General features: G+C 41.6%; 2 protein-coding genes across 2 annotated transcripts; one reads left to right on the plus strand and one right to left on the minus strand.

The window, feature by feature from the left end:
* Positions 1-941: 941 nt before the first annotated feature.
* LOC310822504 (coiled-coil domain-containing protein 177) lies at positions 942-2,684 on the minus strand (the record flags this gene model as incomplete). Its single annotated transcript, XM_083694859.1, has 1 exon — positions 942-2,684. The coding sequence occupies one exon, from the start codon at positions 2,682-2,684 to the stop codon at positions 942-944; it is 1,743 nt and encodes a 580-aa protein (XP_083550985.1).
* A 363-nt stretch (positions 2,685-3,047) lies between these two features.
* Positions 3,048-18,589, plus strand: nsmce4a (NSE4 homolog A, SMC5-SMC6 complex component). Its single transcript, XM_083696221.1, has 11 exons — positions 3,048-3,131; positions 3,461-3,729; positions 3,849-3,929; positions 14,664-14,794; positions 15,023-15,168; positions 15,558-15,657; positions 16,464-16,554; positions 16,690-16,784; positions 16,970-17,018; positions 17,324-17,409; positions 18,300-18,589. The coding sequence occupies exons 2-11, from the start codon at positions 3,522-3,524 to the stop codon at positions 18,369-18,371; spliced, it is 1,059 nt and encodes a 352-aa protein (XP_083552347.1). The 5' UTR covers positions 3,048-3,131; positions 3,461-3,521; the 3' UTR covers positions 18,372-18,589.
* The last annotated feature ends 903 nt before the right edge of the window (positions 18,590-19,492 follow it).

Raw genomic sequence — 19,492 nt, forward strand, 5'->3', positions numbered from 1 at the left:
AGCGTTTCCCCTGGTTTACATTCGCCGTTTCGCAGGCTTCGCTATATAATTGATTCCATCCTCGCCAACTAACTTGCATACACTTCCCCTAAAGGGGTGTAGTGGGGCCGGTGTCATGTCAGATAGTGTTCCTGATCTGACAGAAAGGTTTTTATAAGTAATCTAATGAAAATTATTGTAAAATAACAATGATAGTGGCTTACACTTATGACACTTGGTCCAAAGCAGTTTTGTGATGACTAATTACGGTTATTACCATGATATATTACTACACTTTTGCCATTATGATTAATTACTACTTCAGTGATGATTGCCAATCATGTTATAACCAAGGGTATCACATTTTTGTAAATATTATAACAGTGATTTTGATATTCCCATGCACTTTAGATAGGCTGTATGCTTATGAATATGTATTCAAAATATGCCTATTTTTCATTTATTCATCTGTAAGACATTGCTGATACTTGCCGATGACATATTAGTGATTGCATCTGTAATCTTATATCATTCAAGTCAAACATTTTGATTAAATTGACAAATGTGATGACATCAATTAATGTTCTGAATTAAATAATGAATGTTAAAATATTCTTAAAAATGCATGAAAACACTTGGAATGCAATGATGACATCAATTCATTTTTGCCAAACAGTCCCTAACTGTGTATTGCTACACACAACAGTAATTGCTAAATCGTAGTTCTGAAGATAGCTTATTCACTGTTTAACAAATATCACTCATATCGATATCACAGATTTACTTCAGCTATGATACTGATACAGACATATAAAATATGAACAGCCCAATCCCATAATGCAGCATAATGCATCCCAATCCCATAATAGTCATGTGCCCCAACACCATTTGCTCAGGGAAGAATACTCAATACTAAGATGGGCCTGAGTCGCTTTGCTTGCGTTTGTTTGTGTGTAAAAGGATCACAATTTGATGCGTCCAAGGGAGGCTGTGAGCTCAGCCTCTAGAGCCATCTGGTCAAATGTGCGGCTGTGTGTCTGTTCCCTCACTCTCTCCCTCATGTTGAAGGAGGCGCGTGCCACTCTGCGTGCCTCCTCCTGCACCTCCTCTCTCTCCCTCTGCAACCTCTCCCTTCTTTGCTCTTTCATAATGATGCAGCTCTGCCTCAATGCGATCTGCGCCTCCTCCTCCCTTCGCACCCTGTCTTTGAGCCGCTGGTGGCTGCGCTGCCTCTCCTGGTTGTCCTGCTGTGCCTGCTGGGCTCTACTCCTATGATTGGCGCGGGCGTGCTGGGCTGCCTGCTCCATACGCTGCTGGCTCAACTGGGCCAGGACCTGCTTGTGTGTGAGTTGCTGGTGACTCTGCAACGTGGCCCGCAGTTGTGCCCTCTGGATTTGCTTGTCCTCCCGTACTGAGCGCTCCTGCAGCTCTCTCAGTCTCACCACCTCAGCCTGGGCGTGTTTCTCCCAGGAATGCTGCAGCTTCTGCTGCAAAGCACTCCTCAACAACGCCGCCTCTGCCTCCATTTGCTGCCCCACCTCCTGCTTTAGGAGGAGGTGTCGAAGCTGCTCTCTCTGGTTCTCCTGGTGAAGCCTCTTTCTCTCTCTCCTCTCCCGGTTCACTTTGCTCTTCCTGGCCCTCTGCTCCTTCTCTTGTGTAAGTTGCCTCTCCTTCTCCCCCTCCATCTGCTCCTCCCGCTCTCTGTCTTTAAGCAGCTGCTCTTGGTACCGTTTGCGTTCCTCTGCCTCTCTCCGTGCTGCCTCCATTTTGTCCCTGCGTTGTACCACTTGCTCCTCTGTCAGCCTCCTCCAGCGATCCTCCTGCAGTAGCACCTCCTGTTCGCGCTGACTAGCTAACTCCACCTCCTGATGCTCCCTATGCCTCCTCCGGGCGTCCAGCTCCTCTTGCCAGAGTTGCATGTTGCGCTCTAGCCCCTTTCTCCTCATTCTCTCTGTCTGAGCCCGTCTGGCCTCTTCCTGTCTGCGTGTTTCCTCCCGTTCCTGCTCCTCCTGTTGGCTCAGCCACAGCCTGGTCTGCTCCTCTTGATGCTTTACCAGCATTAGAGCTGCTATCTTGCGGTCTTTCTCTGGCACTGTAACATTCATCTCCTTCTTGATATCCCGAGTGAGCCTTTCCAATTGCCTCTCCGTGGCTGGAGAGTGTCTGAGGTCTCCTAGACTTAGGCTTGAAACCATGTTCTTGTTAGGTCTCAAACAGTTTGTTTCTCTGATGTCAGCAGAATAAGATGATCTACTGCTCACAGATTTCCTTCTAATGCCCAGATCCACACACGTTCTCAGACCGCCACCACCACAAGCTTCGCTTGACTTAGAATCGGAGCCCCGGCTCTCTACCTCATGAACCGTCTCTAGGGCTGAAAGTTTCTTAACAGGGGGCCTCCTGTATTTTGCATCTTCGATTATCTTCTCCCTCTCCTCACGGCACAAGCGCAAAAGCCTCCGGCGTTCCTTTTCGTATGCTTGATACAGAACCGTTACAGCCTCAATCGGAATATCTGGATAACTGGTCTCGGCAAACTCGTTAAGAGATTTAATTAAGAGTTCAACGGGTTTGACACCGACTATTGTACATGATTCCAATGATCGTGGGCTGGTTAACACATATCTGCTTCCATTGGCTTCTGTTGTATCAAAGTTATTTAGATCCAAGTTTTGCATAGGAGAAGACAAACTGATTTCCCCCATGGTGTTATGCCCAGCTGACAAGCATGCAGCTGGCTATCTAGCTAACTTAGTCGTATTCACTTCAGCATAGCTTTAGTTGAGGTTTCACGTAAAGCAAGTGATTCGGATGATTGCTTTTTTATCAAACAGCATTTCAGCATTTCCAACGCATATTCTTTATTTCAAACATGAAGACACTGCTTCCTAAGGATTAGTCAGAATTTATCGTTGCAGGGAAATGTAGGCAGCTTCTTGGGTTACTAGGGACGCTTTGGTGACCATAGCAAACCCAACGAATGCACTCGGATCGGCGAAAGAGGGACCTTACTTGTTGACGATTTTTGGAAAGCGCCCTCTTGCGGCGACGTTGGGATTACTTCGAGAGGGTAACTTCCGTTTCTGGGTATTGGGTATTCACGCCAGGTGGTGCACAACATGAAAAAAGCCTGTTGACTCGAAGGTTTTCCTGTGAGTATATGCATTATAATGAGTTTTTATCTAATTTCATGAAGTGTAAACAGGCAATGAATAGTTCGTAATGTACCACAACAACGAACGTCTGCGAAAGCTAGTAAGGAAGCGTCCTAGCGTAGCTAGCCAGGCAGTTGATATTAGCGTTTCGGCATTGGAATTTACAGTTATGTGTTTGTCACATTTAGAAAACCTGTTTCATACCTTCCTTCCATCCATTTTTAAATAATCATAAAGCTTCATTCTATTCGTATCGAGGATGTAATTACCTAAATGTTGAGTGCTTCTTTACTAATCCAAACTCTCTCCCCCCCATCACGTCTCAGTTTGGAAGAGGACGAGTCATAGGGGAAGGGGTTATACCACAGAATACCTGTTTCATCAAAGATGCGGAGAGCAGCAAACAGAGGTGACGAGTCCGCGGCCCGACAGAATGGGACGGCTGGGCGCAGCAGAGCGGAGAGGGGAGACACAGGTGGTGGTGATGATGATGAGGCAGGCTGCAGTCCGGCTGACATGAATGATGAGGATGATGACCCGGCTCGGAGGAGAGAGATCCGGAGCAAGTACCGAGACCTCATCAACACAGTTCAACGTGAGTGGAGGACACAGCATGAGTCTTATTTAGGACTGTCTTATTCCCCCACTTTGTGTAACTATTTTTGACACCTTTCAGGATTACTGACTTGGCTTGACCATTATATCTGTTCACAGAAAACCGAGAGGACATGCTGAGCCCCACCAACAACAAACTCACTGAGGTTTTGGAGGAGGCCAACAAACTTTTTGCAGAAGGTATGCTATGATAAATATTCTTTCTCACCTTTCCTCATTGGGCATGGGCCGGACATCAAAATTGTGAAGTTCATCGAACCCTGGTGAGGGAGGAGCTGCTCGAGTCTAAATTATTTCTTGAAGTCCTAAAAAATGTGTTGGCATCGCTAGTTTGTGCACATATTCTTAACGTATCTTTTGATTATCTGTCCGCTCAGGCATTTTCGTCTTAGTACTTAAGAACTCCAATAAGAACTCCGGTACTTTACGCCATGGAAAAGGCAGCCAATAGCATACATGAAACCTAAATGAAGAAGTAAACAATGTTAGCGAGCCCTTCTGTTTGATACATGATAAATCTGTTTTGGAGTTGCACTTCAATTATGAAATGTCATCTTCGCGGTGTAAGTGGCATTGTTGAAGCCTGTTTTTATTGTCAAACATTACAAAGTTGGATCAGCCTGTGATTTGAATTTTTTACTTTGATTTTCGGTGTGATTTTGAATCCAGCCCTCAGTGGGTTGATGATTTTGGTTTCCATTGACCGTTGTTACGTCATTTTGTTCTCAACAGATTATACAATGTACATCAGTAAAGATTTTCAACTTGAATAATTCGTTCATCAAGATCTGATGTGTCCCTTAAGTGGTTCCCTTAATTTTTTTGAGCAGTGTATTCTAAATAATGTGCATCTTTACTGTTCAAAGAAACAACATCACCTGTTTATTTGTGTGTGTCTCTTATCTGTCTTGATTTACTAAACTTTACTTAAACCACACAATGTGCATGACAATTTTCATCTTTAACGATGGCATCAGTGATGTTAGTGCAGTGATTGCAAGTAAACTCTGTTTGAACCTTTTTATTTTGGTGAATAGGATTCACCCAGCTAGGTCTGTTATTTGCATTAGGGTTTTCCAACCTATTCAATAGGTTCAGGTTTTAACCACCTGTTTTCTTTTTACTACTTCATCCCTGGATGGGATTATATGTCTATTCCAACAGTTTATCCTTTCAAGTACAGTAGCACCTTTCAATAATCAGCCATGCACCTCAATCAGTCAATTATTGTCCCAGTAGGGAAATGTGTTATGCGGCCAGGAGTTGATACAAGACAAGTTGATGCATAACAAGATACATAATTCAAAAAGTACTGAGGCAGAATGTGGGCTGAGGTGCTACCATAGTACACGCTCTGGGTTGATAAACTGGTACAGAGGCTCAGTGAGGCAGGGTAAAGGTCCAGACATAAGTCTTTATTCACATAGGGTTGAATATAGCATATCATAGATGAACTCAAGCTTTCACAAGCACTTACGTCAAACAGTTCAAAATAAAGGTGGCCGAAGAAACTGCCAAACACACAGCCACATGCTACCCTCAGTCCCGTCCAACCTGTGTGGCTGCAGCAGATACTAAAAGAAGGGTGAGTGGTAGGAGCAATAACTTTGATTGATAATCAGTCTCAGCTGCGCCCATCTAACCAGCATATGCCCATAAAATGGATGGGCTTGTAATGTGAGGATAGACATCAAAATATACATACGTTTATACATACACTGACACAGTTCACATCATAAATACACAACTGGCCATTATTTAAACAAGAACTGTACAAGGAGAACATTTATGGCATGTGTCTGTCATAAAATATGGTGAAATTACTGTAGGTTTGTGGTAGTGGTGTGTTGCCTCTGGTTGGGGTGTGTTTCTAACCAAAGTGTATCTCACAACTGTACGTTTGTGGGGTCCTGAGGCTCCCCTATTGTGGCTGATGAGGGGATGGCACAAAGTCGTCCTACTAGGTCTTAATGTTATTTGATTCCTGATTGCAATACCCCATTGTTAACTTGAAAGACTTGTGTATATGTTGTGATCAGAAGATTATTTCAAAGTAGTATGTAAGTAGAGGACTGCAGGTTCACAATGAGGTATTGCAATCGGTACTCGAATAACGTTAAGACCACCTGTGGGAAGCAGCCACAATATGGGGAGCCTCGGACACCACATACCTACAGTTGTGAGGTCTGCTCAGTCAAGGGCAGGTCCAGCTTCAAGTCCATATTGATGAATAGGACCAGATCTGGTAGCAGGCCTGAGTTGCTCCCCTCCTCTTCAGAGGAAGCCAGATGAGAGGGTAGAGAATTGCATTAACCAAATAAAAGCAATATGGCATAGCATTGCAGATGAGGAGTTAGATGAATGTCTTAGCAGTTTATAACTGGCAACATAACTACTATACTAGAATAGAGGCAGAGCACCTTGAGAGCGCTCTACCAGCCTCTTGCCAAGGCTATAGGTATGATGTTAATGTTCTTACACAACTACCATTATCTGTTATCTGTTATAAGATGATGTGACAGTATGAATGAGACCGATGGTCCTGGCCTGATGAGAAACAGATGACAGGTACTTATATGTATTTACAAATAAATATATCATTATGTACTTACTGCTCAGCCATCTCCTGACCTCAAATGCAAAATGGAATTTATAGATTCCTTGAAAAAGTGTAATATTACAATAACAGCAATCATTTTTTAGATTAAGACATTTTCAATATTACAGGAACTGATGGGGCTAGGTCCTTACACATCACCTCTCTTTCCCCCGTACCATTTTGTCTTATTACAATGTTGTACACGTGCATGCACAGACAGAAGACATCAGTGATGAAACTGCACCCAAGGTTCTAGTTCTGCATGTAGAATACCAAAAATATGTTCACATTGATTGAATATTAAAGATAGATATTGACAGCTTCCTGGCTATAGCTAGCTTCAACAATTCTATATTCAAATATTTTTTATTGGCTTTTTGAATTAAAAAACATACAATACATACAATCAATGAGACCACAAATGACATCTACAAAATAGAGAAAGTAAAAACAGCAATGATACACAATAAAATTAAAAAGAAATATAAAACAAAAATACAAGTTATTACGCATACTACAGAGATTGTCAATCAATTAGACTGTCATCCTCTGTTTCTGTGTCTCTAGCAGGGAATTCCAAGTCAAAATAGTCTAAAAATGGCTGCCAGACTCTATAAAATCTCTGTGTGGATCCCCTGGTTGAGCATTTCAGCTTCTCAAGCTTTAAATGTGCCATCACGTCCCCAACCCAGCACCTGTGTGTAGGAGGGGTAGCTGATCTCCAATTGAATAAAATCAGGCGTCGAGCTAATAGAGATGCAAAGGCTATGGCGTCCGACTGGGCAACTGATACCGCCACCTTGCCAGGAACCACACCAAAGACTGCAATTACAGGGTCAGACCTGATCCCCTTGTTGCAAATATAGGAAAATGTCTCAAAAATAAAAGGCCAAAGTTTTACCAACTTTGGGCATGACCAGAACATATGAGAGGGTGGCTGGAGCCTGATGGCATCGGGAGCAAGTTGGATCTACGTCCGGAAATATCCTGGCAAGCCTGCTCCTAGAAAGATGGAGCCTATGAAACACTTTAAATTGAAGTAAACCATGTCTGATACAAATAGAAGTTGAATGTATTCTCTTAACTGCCATTTGCAAGGAGCTATCCGAGATCTCATATCCAAAGTCTTCCCCCTAAGCTGTCCTAATATGTTCAAGTGACGGGGATGCAATCTTTTGAATATCACAATATACTCTACTCACAACTCCCCTTTGATTTCCAACTATTCGGCGGGAGTAAAGGAAAAGAAGGGAAATGTTTCCCAACAAAGGCGCGCACCTGTAAATACCTGAAAAAGTGTGAGCGGGGGATATTGTACTCACTCACCAACTGCTCAAAAGACAGGAATACACCATCCATAAATAAATCCTTTACCCGTTTTAGACCGTTCCTGAACCATAACTTGAATGCTGTGTCCATGAATGAGGGCGGAAAAAGTGTGTTAGCCACAATTGGGAAGTGAGCCACTCAATGGGGTTATTTGTGAGGCGTTGTTTACTGAGTGGTAATGGAGCACATACTAAAGAAGGTAAAGACACAGGGTGGGTGGAATGTTGTTCCATTTCGGCCCACACCGCTCCACCCCCCTCATAGGATGCAGAGACCCAATATATTAGCTTATGAATATTAGCCGCCCAATAATACTGTAGGAAATTTGGTAGTGCTAAGCCGCCAACCTCTTTCTGTCTCTCCATATATGCCTTTCTTTTCCGCGGGATAGTCTTATTCCAGATAAAGGCAGATATAGACTTATCTAGCTCCTTAAAAAAGGACTTTGGGATGAAAGCAGGCACTGTTTGAAACAGAAATAAGAACCTGGGCATAATTGTGATCTTGACTGAGTTAACCCTGCCAGCTAGAGATATAGGAAGTGCTGACCAACGGATAAGGTCCTGTTTGGCCCTCTCCAGGGCTGGTTTAAAGTTATTTTTGAGTAAATCACTGTATCTACGGGTTACTGATACGCTAAGATATGTAAAAGTGTCACGAGTTTCTTTCAGTGGGAATTCCTTAAATGACATCTGTCGAGCCTGGTCATTGACAGGGAAGAGCAAACTCTCAGTAAGGTTGATTTTATATCTTGAGATCTTACCAAAGTTGGAAATAAGTTCTAGTTCTTTAGGAATAGGAATGCTAGGGTCAGACAGATAAAGTATGAGATCGTCTGCATATAATGACAATTTGTGAGTTTGACCCCCCCTATTGATAGCCGTGAGGTCCCCGGCAGCCCTTACGGCAACCGCAAGTGGCTCGATGGCGAGGTCAAACAGGAGAGGGCTCAGTGGACAGCCTTGCCTAGTCCCTCTACGTATAGGGAAATAATGAGAAATAATCGTATTAGTACGGACCGAGGCCTGGGGTGTAGCATATAATAACTTTATCCAAGAACAAAAAGTAAGTCCAAAACCAAACTTCTCCAAAGTTGCGAAAAGATACTCATACTCAATCCGATCAAATGCCTTGTGGGCATCCAAGGAGAACAGGACCTGTGCTGCAGGTGGAGTTTCAGGAGAATAGAGAACATTGAACAGCCTGCGTAATTTACCAGAAAGCTGCCACCCTGCAATAAAGCCGGTCTGGTCTGGATGTATCACTGTATGCATAACCGACTCCATTCTACTAGCCAGAACTTTGGTTAAGATCTCATAATCGCAGCAGAGAAGACTGACCGGCGTAAAGGACTCACACTTCAGAGGGTCTTTTCCCTTCTTGAGAAGGACTGAAATTGTGGCCTGAGTCATTGTAGGGGGGAGTGATTCACGCTCCAGTGCCTCAGCATACACATCTTTTAGAAGAGGGATTAGTTTGCCTGAGAATGTTTTGAAAAACTCAATCGGGAAGCCATCAGGCCCTGGAGCTTTGCCGCTCTTCATCTTTTTAATTGCCTGGTCAATCTCAGCTGCTGAGACACTACTATCAAGATCTGTCCTGTCTTGTGGGCCCACAGTCAGCATGTCAAGACCATCGAAAAACTGAGTCATCTGCGTGCCATCGCAATTTTCAGTGGTGTAGAGGTCCTCATAAAATGTCTTAAATTGATTATTTATTTATTTATTTTATATAAATGTTTTTATTGTAGATGGTTCACATTACAACGTAGTAGCAACTGAGACAGTGTACAAAATAGGAAAGACAGTGCTATAGCCAATACATTTTTGTGTTCCTTTGTTTTCCAATAAAAAGAGTGTGTCAGCAAAGTACATTACATCAGCCTCTGCCAACAGGTAAAAGTTAAATGGAAATTCTGAGTACACAGCGCTTAACATCTACATTCAACATACTATATTTTCTTTTATAGTAACAAAATAGCTTTTCGATCTGGCCTCTGTTCTCTCTGTCTCAATTGTCATTACCTTTTGTTTTATATGAATTGTTTTTTATTTTATGACGAAGATTCGGAAGAGCTAGTCCTCCTTTGGACTTAGGGAGCTGGAGAGTCAACCTATTGATACGGGCGGGTTTGTTATTCCAGATAAATGCACTCAGCTGCTGATTGAGACAAGTGAAAAAAGATTTATTAATGCAGATGGGGATGTGTTGGAAAAGGTATACGAATTTTGGAAGAATGTCCATTTTTATGAGATTAACACGGTCCGCAAGGGACAGGGGAAGGGAAGCCCATCTAGATATATCCGATTTACATTTGTCCAGAAGTGACTGAAAATGTTTGATGAACAGCTCTTTAAAGGAGCTCGTGATAAACACCCCTAAGTATCTGAACCCCCCCAAGGCTCTCCCACCGGGGAATGCAGATTGGGGCAGCGACTTCGCCTGTTGGTTTACAAAAAATAATTCGCTCTTTTGGAGATTTAGTTTGTAGCCTGGTCTACAAACTGGTCTAATATTGACAAAATTGGGGGAAGAGAGGATGTGGGATTGGAAACAAAGAGGAGACGGTCATCAGCATAGAGGGAAAGTTTATGGACCAGACCGTGGCGAGTGATGCCTTCAAACCCATCGTAACCTCTGAGCCAGATGGCAAGAGGCTCGATAGCTAAGTTGAACAAGAGTGGGGAAATTGGGCAAACTTGGCGTGTTCCACGTTGGAGAGGGAAAGGGGGTGATCGGACGCCATTGGTATGTACGGATGCAGATGGGCAGGCAAATAAAAGCTTAATCCAGGAGATAAATTGGGAGTCAAAGCCACATTTTTCTAAAATAAAAAACAGGTAGCCCCACTCCACCCTATCGAAAGCTTTCTCTGCGTCAATTGCTAAAACGATTTCAGGAGTTAGAGGAGGGAGAATGAATAACATGATGCACTCATTCTCTCTCAATTGAGACATTTGAGCAAATTAAAATGGAATGTGTATATATGTGTATTGGCACACTTAGGAAAAGTGTACAAGCAGTATACATAGGATATGAACCACAGTGCAGAGCCACAAAACAATGGAATGTGTATACACTTGTGTATATATTTGGAATGTGTGAGAACGTGTTCTTTATTTGAAGGAGAAGACAAACTACTTCTTACTTTTAGCTATTTATTTATATGTCAAAATTCTAGGCTTGTACAAGGACCACTTTTGGCGAAGAAAATCACAGTCAGCAAGCTGTTAATCTGTAACCAACCTTCCAAAAATTGATGCATTCAAACAGTCAAATAAAGCATTTACAGTAAACAAAATGATTGTGATTGGCTATTTGGTTGGGGAGGAACCGTGGTTTAGACTTGGCTCCATCCCTTGTTGTTCACGGGCTGGTCACACGATTCGTCCCATCTGCGGAGTCAGCGCCCTGTTAGAGATAAGATACCTACTCTGGTATGTCCTCCCTAGCCTAGTACTTTTCCACTATAGCTCTTTGTGTAAGCGTGTGTTGCAACATCTTTCTTGATGACCTGGCTTAACCTCTCCATGTATTAATCCAACGCACCATGGGACTAATGCTTGATTCATCTCATTTATCAACAGGCCATCACATTAGTAAATTTAGCACACTGCAGTAATGTATTTTTATTATAGCAAAAATAAACTGTTTTTATAAAAATAATTTCTAACAAAACCCTCCTTTCATACCTTGTAAGGTGTGAACCAAAAATAAAGTTTTTTATTAAAAAAAAAATCTCAACAAAACCCTCCTTTCACACCCCTTAAGGTGTGAACCAAACCTTTACCACAGGAGTCTTGGGTGTTGCGGTCTCGGGCTCTGCCTCCACCTGCCGTACCTGGTTAGACAAAACTCGGGACAAGTTAGTCAATGCATTCATGTAGTCATTGCAATTTATTTGCCAAATGTCTAAGGACGGCAGGTGGCCTCCATCTCTTGGAGGACCTGGCATTGAGCGACCTGTCAACAACTCATGGGGCGTTAGATGTGTTTTGCTGTTTGGTGAGTTCCTCATCGACATCAGTGCTAGGGGAAGTGCATCTAGCCATGTCAATCTGGTGCCGTGGCATACTGGTTGGGAATGAGTTCATTCCTTAGCCATTTTACTTCAGTGCTGGCTGTCTCTTTTTTACAGGGAGTGGCTTCCACCCACTTAGTGAGCCTATCCACCATTACTAGTAGGTATCTGTAGCCTTTCACTCTGTTGTCTGCACCCATATCTGATGTCCTTGAATGGTGCGTCTGGTACTGGGAACTTTCCCATTGGACACTTGTAGACCATCTTTGGGTCGTGGTCATTGCATGTGTCACATTCTGTCACATAGTTTTCCACCATGCTGGTCATGTGTGGATGAATTTTGATTTTAATCAAATTAGTGTCAATCAGCAGCCTGTATAGATGGGGTCAAGCAGTAGTTCCAAAACTTGAACACTATATGGAGCTAATCAATCATTTCTTAACTTAAACACTAAATGGAGCTAAACAGTAGTTACTGAACTTGAACACTAAATGGAGCCAAAACACTAGTTGCTCTGTTTTAAGGAAGTAACGAGACAAAGAAAACTTTTCAGGGTGGGGCCGGCCTCCCACTTACTGAACAACCACAACAACAGTAAAGCGAAACCTTGCACAATTTCTATAACAGTTTACTCTTACCTCCTCCACACTCAGTCTACAGTATTCAAAATTAACTATGCAGAATTTGGTTTATAACAACAGGTTTCTGCTTACCTTTTTGTTTTTGGCGCCTCTGAGTGGTGAGGGGTTACAAGAAATCAACTCTGTCAGCTTCTGTCTCCCGGACTTTGCCATCGGTTCAATTCAGTCCAATTTCTTCTCTTCAAATCACGTCGGGACGTCACCAAATGTGTGAAAACGTGTTCTTTATTTGAAGGAGAAGACAAACTACTTCTTACTTTTAGCTATTTATTTATATGTCAAAATTCTAGGCTTGTACAAGGACCACTTTTGGCGAAGAAAATCACAGTCAGCAAGCTGTTAATCTGTAACCAACCCTCCAAAAATGGATTCATTCAAGCAGTCAAACTATTGGCTATTTGGTTGGGGAGGAACCGTGGTTTAGACTTGGCTCCATCCCTTGTTGTTCACGGGCTGGTCACACGATTCGTCCCATCTGCGGAGTCAGCGCCTTGTTAGAGATAAGATACCTACTCTGGTATGTCCTCCCTAGCCTGGTACTTTTCCACTATAGCTCTTTGTGTAAGTGTGTGTTGCAACATCTTTCTTGATGACCTGACCCTAACCTCTCCATGTATTAATCCAACGTACCATGGGACTAATGCTTGATTCATCTCATTTATCAACAGGCCATCACATTAGTAAATTTAGCACACTGCAGTAATGTATTTTTATTATAGCAATAATAAACTGTTTTTATAAAAATAATTTCTAACAAATGGCACTTGGGAAAAAAGAGCTAGCAAACGACCATCTTGTGCGTTAGCATTAGATACGATATCGTAAGACATGAAAAAAAAAACAGAAAACCAAACGACACGACATAAAACACATTCACAAAACCCCATTGCTGGCCCCTCCCCAAATGAGAGGCTGCATAAACCCCCAATCTCGCTCTATCGTATAACATATGAAAGTTTACCTTTAGAGACTGAGCCTCACCAGAACGATTGAACATCAGAATAAAATGTTGCAGCTAAACTTACGTGATAATCAAACAAAACACACTCATTAATTTTCCAAACTAGCGCCCAAGTTATGACGTCGGCCACTTTATAAAATTACCGTGGATCCTATTAGTATCAAAAATAGCCATCCTGCCAAAAACATTTTTACTGAACCAAACAATATATTTACAGGACCCTGCCAACCCAAAATGAAAAGTTAAATGTAGTTACCCTTTTGCTGGCGATCACTGGGAGAAGTAAAACATCATTGAACTTAAACAGTCTTTAGCCTATTTGAGAGGCAGGATTGCAGTCCGAGTAACGTTAGCCTAACGTACACATACACTCACTGGCCACTTTATTAGGTACACCTTGCTAGTACTGGGTTAGACCCCCTTTTCTAGCCCATCTGCTTCAAGGTTCGACGTGTTGTGCGTTCAGACATGGTCTTCTGCATACCTTGGTTGTAACTAGTAGTTATTTGAGTTACTGTTGCCTTTCTATCATCTCGAACCTGTCCGGCCATTCTCCTCTGACCTCTGGCATCAACAAGGCATTTTCGCCCAGAGAACTGCCGCTCTGGATATTTTCTCTTTTTCGGACCCTTCTCTGTAAACCCTAGAGATGGTTGTGCGTGAAAATCCCAGTAGATCAGTAGTTTCTGAAATACTCGGACCAGCCCGTCTGGCACCAACAATCATGCCCTGGTCAAAATCACTGAGATCACATTTTCCCCCATTCTGATGGTTGATGTGAACATTACCTGAAGCTGCTGGCCCGTATCTGCAGGATTTTATGCATTGCGCTGCTGCCACACGATTGGCTGATTAGATAATTGCATGAATGAGAAGGTGTACAGGTGTTCCTAATAAAGTGTTTGGTGAGTGTATTTTAAAGCTTGCATCAATTATATCATATCGTTTAACTAAAAAGATTCAGAATAATCAAAACACCATACGTACCTGATGACATTACACTTGTTCATGATGGTTATTCTGCCTTGTCTCTCAGTTGGAAAGAATGTGATTGGCAGACTCAAGGTCATGAGATGGTAACATGAGTTTTGGATTGGTTAACTATTTAGTAATGCCCTCCATTTGCCTCATCGACTAGCAAGTGTGTTTAAAGTTGTTTTTTAAAAATGTGCAATAATGGACATTGCCAAAAATGTGTTGAGAAAAAATATATCTAATTTATCATAAAAAAAACTGGCTCCTCCCTTGCCAGGGATCGATCATCTCAAAAACTAAAGCAAAATGCCTCTGCCCACCGCCTATCACATTTCTCATTTCTACTCCTGCTTCAATAATGATGTCACACTTTGTTTTCCCTCACAGTTCGTCAGGCCCGGGAGGCAGCTCTGGATGCCCAGCTCCTAGTTCTAGCAACAGACCTTGGCAAAGAGAAGGCCAGCCAACTGCATGCTGAGGGATCTGCTTTTGACCCGTCTGCCTTTGCTGAGCACCTTGTGAGTCAGAATAGGAGGTGGTGGAGGATGAGGATGGTAGTTACTCTGATAGAAATCTCGTAATCTCCCAGAAGAAGTATTTTTGTCAGGGACAATAGGATTTTATTTGCATTTAGCTAGCCAGATGTCAGCATGTCTATTGATATAGTTGTCACTTGTCAGATTTGCTTGATCAGGACTTTTTATAAGTCTGACTGCTGAAAAACTTGTTTTGGATGGATTACCCAGCTATCCTTCATGGGGCTCAATCGATTGGAGGATGAGGAGGAAGAAGAGAATGGAGCAACCGGTGGCTACCTACCCGGTGATGCCTGGCAGCAGTTGGCTAAGAGAGCAGAGTGCTGCTTCAGAACAGCCCCGTCCTTCCACTACATGTGAGTGTCTTCTCCTTCAGCTCTTTGTGATGATCGAGACAAAGGTGTCTACTGACCATATGTGTCTAGTAATCTGACCAGCATATAAGCCTGGCTCAATTGTCACCCTATGTTCAGTCCTGAGCCTTCATCGTTGTGTGTATCTGTGTTACCTTAGTTTTCTAGTAAGGTACCTCAGTTTTGGATTATTGCAAACCTTATTATTTAGTTATTGCTGCACTTGGGTCCACACCACTCCACCTCGTTACAATATGTGCATGGAAGAAATTGATAAATTGAAGTTGACTAATAACACACTCATTTTCATCTTGGACGATTTTTCCCTGTATTTGTGCATGGAGAGTATATCTCTGATTATCCCTGCGTCTCTGTTGTGTGTTATCTACCAGGTTAGGCTCTTTTCTGGCAGAACCACCTCCACCAAGGCAACGGGTAGAGCGGCAGAGGAAGGCGCCCAGCAAGGAGGCCAAAAGGATCATGCCCACTCAGGTCTCTGTATTTGACACAATCAACATTTGTGTTTGGAGGATAGTAATGTTACATTTATACACTATATGCTTAGAATAACATTTTCTTGTGTGAATCCTATATGGCCTATTATGTTTTTGAACTTAATTAGAATAGACACCAGTTTAAATTAAAACCCATGCTGTGCTAGTTGTCCCCCACTGTGAAATCAGGGAGGGGACTATGAATCGGTCCGTTCGTATGTCACACGCTTTTGTCAGTTCATCTGTCACACGTTTTATCTCTTGACACTTTTTTTTCCTGACAATTTCGACTAAACTTGGGTGATAGTGATAAGTGTGATAAACTTGGTCTTGCCATAGAGATGCAGTATTTACAAAATTACACTGGTAGGCCCAGTGCACAAACTTACACTGATTTCGACACAACGTGTGAGATTTATGCATCTTGCTATAGAGATTGTTTAGGAGTTTCCAGATGACGCCTATTGATCTTGTGACAGTGTGGCTAGTAAGTGAGGATGTTATCAAAGAGGAGAGCACATCTCAGACTGCACCTTTTGGCTTTTCAGCCTAATCAACAAATCCATTGACTGCATTCAAATATGCACAAATCTGTAAGAAGCAAATAAGCACTACACATTCTGGTAACTTTTCAGTCATACGTTTGAATAATTGTCACCAATTCACACAAGGTGGGGCGCTACATAATTCGTGGAGGAAACATGTTTACTTGTTTGTGATTTTAAGTGCTGTCGCCCATCTGCATCCAAGATGGGGAAATAGTTAATGTTTTTTAACTGTAGCTTACTTTACTTCATCTTGCAGTTGAGGAAAATGGAAGAATCCCACCAGGAGGCAACTGAGAAGGAGGTGGAGAGGATTCTGGGATACTTACGAAGCTACTTTGCTGATGACCGTGAGTTTGGACTTTTGTTTTAACATATATTGTATTATATATATATATATCAACTTGATGTACACAGACATTTAAGTTAGAATAATTGTATATCAGATCAATAGCTGATATCTTCTTCCTTAATTCAAATCACAGCAACATCACCAATCTCATATTATGAGTTTGTGATTGATCCCAACTCATTCGCGCGGACAGTGGAGAACATTTTCCATACATCTTTTCTGATCAGGGTGAGTGGCTTAGGTTTGATAGGTCATAATTATCAATAGATGGGGGCAACCAGCACTGCCTACCAAAACCTCATTTATGAGATGCAGATAGTACTGTATACACAGGGAGATACAACTTTAGATCCCTACATTTACTATTACATAGGCAATGGAAGAATTTTATTCCTACATTTTGTGTTCCTTAGGATGGTTTGGCAAGGATGTACCTGGATAACGACAAGTTGCCTTGTATAGGTAAGAAAAAAAATACATTTCCCATCATACATTATTCCGCATGTCAAGCATAGGTCATTAATAAGTCATAAATATGTGTGCTGATGTCATGGTTGTATTAGCTGCCCTGGTAGGGGTAATACCTGATGAGGTTTCATGTTTCATGTTCATGAGTCTGTAAGCTGTTCTTGATGTTGTTTTTATTCTTGGTCTGCAAGAATAATCCTTTCCACTTCCTTCCTCATTTATGAGATGCATAAATGATTATTTAAAAAATTGCATAAATGATCATAAAATGATTATTAATGTGAGTGCATGTGATTCAGCTCCTGTGGAGGAAGGGGAGGTGGAAGCTGGAGGATCATCCAGCCGACAGCAATGTGTCATCTCCATCAGTCCTAAGAGCTGGAAGGTAAGGGTAGCTCTGGCCTCCTGATGCTCTACACAAAATACTCTATAGCTCTATACCCATCAGACCCTTTGTATCTTACTCACCAGTCTCACCTGTCTCACACACCTAACACTTTATTCTTGCTGATAACTTAATGTTACAATTGCATCATAATTGAACCCAGAGCCCCATTGTCTTACGTCTGGTATCGTCATTCTAGCGCGATGCGATTTCGCCTGAACTACCAGATTTTTAAAAGATTTTCTGCACCCGCGAAAATATAGTTCCGTCACACCAGAAAATCAATCTGCCGCCCATTGCTCTCAGTGGCATTACAACCTACTTTACAAACTATCAAAACTCAGTTAAAACCGTTGGCTTTTATAATAACTGGCTAGTTATAAAGGGACTTATATGTACTGTTTTGTATACACAAAAGTCTAATGAGCACCCGTATCATTTCGTATTAAATGTGACTGGCTAAACCAGTTGGCTAGCTTACCAATCTTCTATTCTAGTTTTCATTTCGTTCATTGCCAAACTTAGTAAATACTGCACACTCAACTTCTAAACTCTTTTGCTAGTCATACAATCTTGTAACTTTAACATTTTAAAAATAAACTTTAAAGTAATTGATGTTTTGTTGAATAGTCGTGACTTGTTTGAGGCTGAAAAGTTTGTCTGTCCCATTGTAATCATGGTAACTTTTTTGACGCCGCCTATTTTAGCTGGGATATTTTTTTTCCTTCCCATAATTGCTTGCGAATTATCAGACGTCTGTGTGGACGCGCTATCTGTCGTAAGACATTGCCCAGAGCCCTGGTGCTGTTTGTACCATTCTCCAACCAGCTGATTGTAAAAAGATTGTTTGATGTCATCTCATGCTTTATTTTGTTTTCTGTCTCTCCTAGGAGCTCATTGAGGCCTTTGACATAAATGAGCCCTTGATCCATGCTCCAAGCACACAGGCTCAGGCCTTATAAAAATCCTTTTATAACAGAATTTAACAGAAGCTGTAAATATTAGTTTTTGAAGGTTTTGAAATGTTTGATTGATTAATTCAACAGAGAAAGACTATTTTGTCTTATTTGTATTGTGTTGTTTACCACTATTCTTCACACAAGGGATGGTGCAGAAATTGCATTGCATGTGCTGGATTTGTACTAAACTTAATGCTTTGTAATAAAATCAAATAAACACATTTCCAGCCACTTTCTTTGCTGTATCACTTGAATCATTATTGCAAACACAATTATAGATGTGAAATAGATTTTCTTTCATTAAGGGATTCTCTTTGGCCAATCGGTTATATAGACCAATTTTATAGAGGCACTGATGATGTTGTCCCATCAACCTGAGCAGTTTGTTCCTCCATTTGTTCAGTTTCTAGTGACAACCTGATCCACACAGTGTGTAAATATATAGATATTCACATGAACTATTACCCTTGCACTCAGATGGACTCAATTCAACTTATTGAGTGACTTGTTGAAAACATTTTGGGATTTGAGCTAATTTTAGGAGTGTCATAGCAAAGGTGATGAATACTTATTGACTCAAAGACATTTCAGCTTTTAATTTTTAATTAATTAGTCAACATTTCTAAAAAGATATTTTCACTTTGACATTATGTAAGTATTTTGTGTGGATCAGTGACAAAAAACATCAGTTTGTAACAACAAAATGTAGACAAAATCCAGGGGGTGAATACTTACTGTAGGCACTATACAGTGCATTCAGATCCCTTCACCTTTTTCCACATTTTGTTATGTTACAGCCTTATTCTAAAATGGATTTTTTTCCCCCCTCATCAATCTACACACAATACCGCAACAACAGGTTTTTAGAAATGTTTGCTAATTTATTAAAAATAAAAAACTGAAATATATTATTATACATATTTACATAAGTATTCAGACGCTTTACTCAGTACTTTGTTGAAGCACCTTTTGCAGCGATTACAGCCTCAAGTCTTCTTGGGTATGACACTACAAGCTTGCCACACCTGTATTTGGGGAGTTTCTCCCATTTTTCTCTGCAGATCCTCTCAAGCTCTGTCAGGTTGGATGGGGAGCGTCTGTGCACAGCTATTTTCAGGTCTCTC

This window comes from Argentina silus (genome assembly GCF_951799395.1).
Source record: "Argentina silus genome assembly, chromosome: X".
Lineage (NCBI taxonomy): Eukaryota > Metazoa > Chordata > Actinopteri > Argentiniformes > Argentinidae > Argentina > Argentina silus.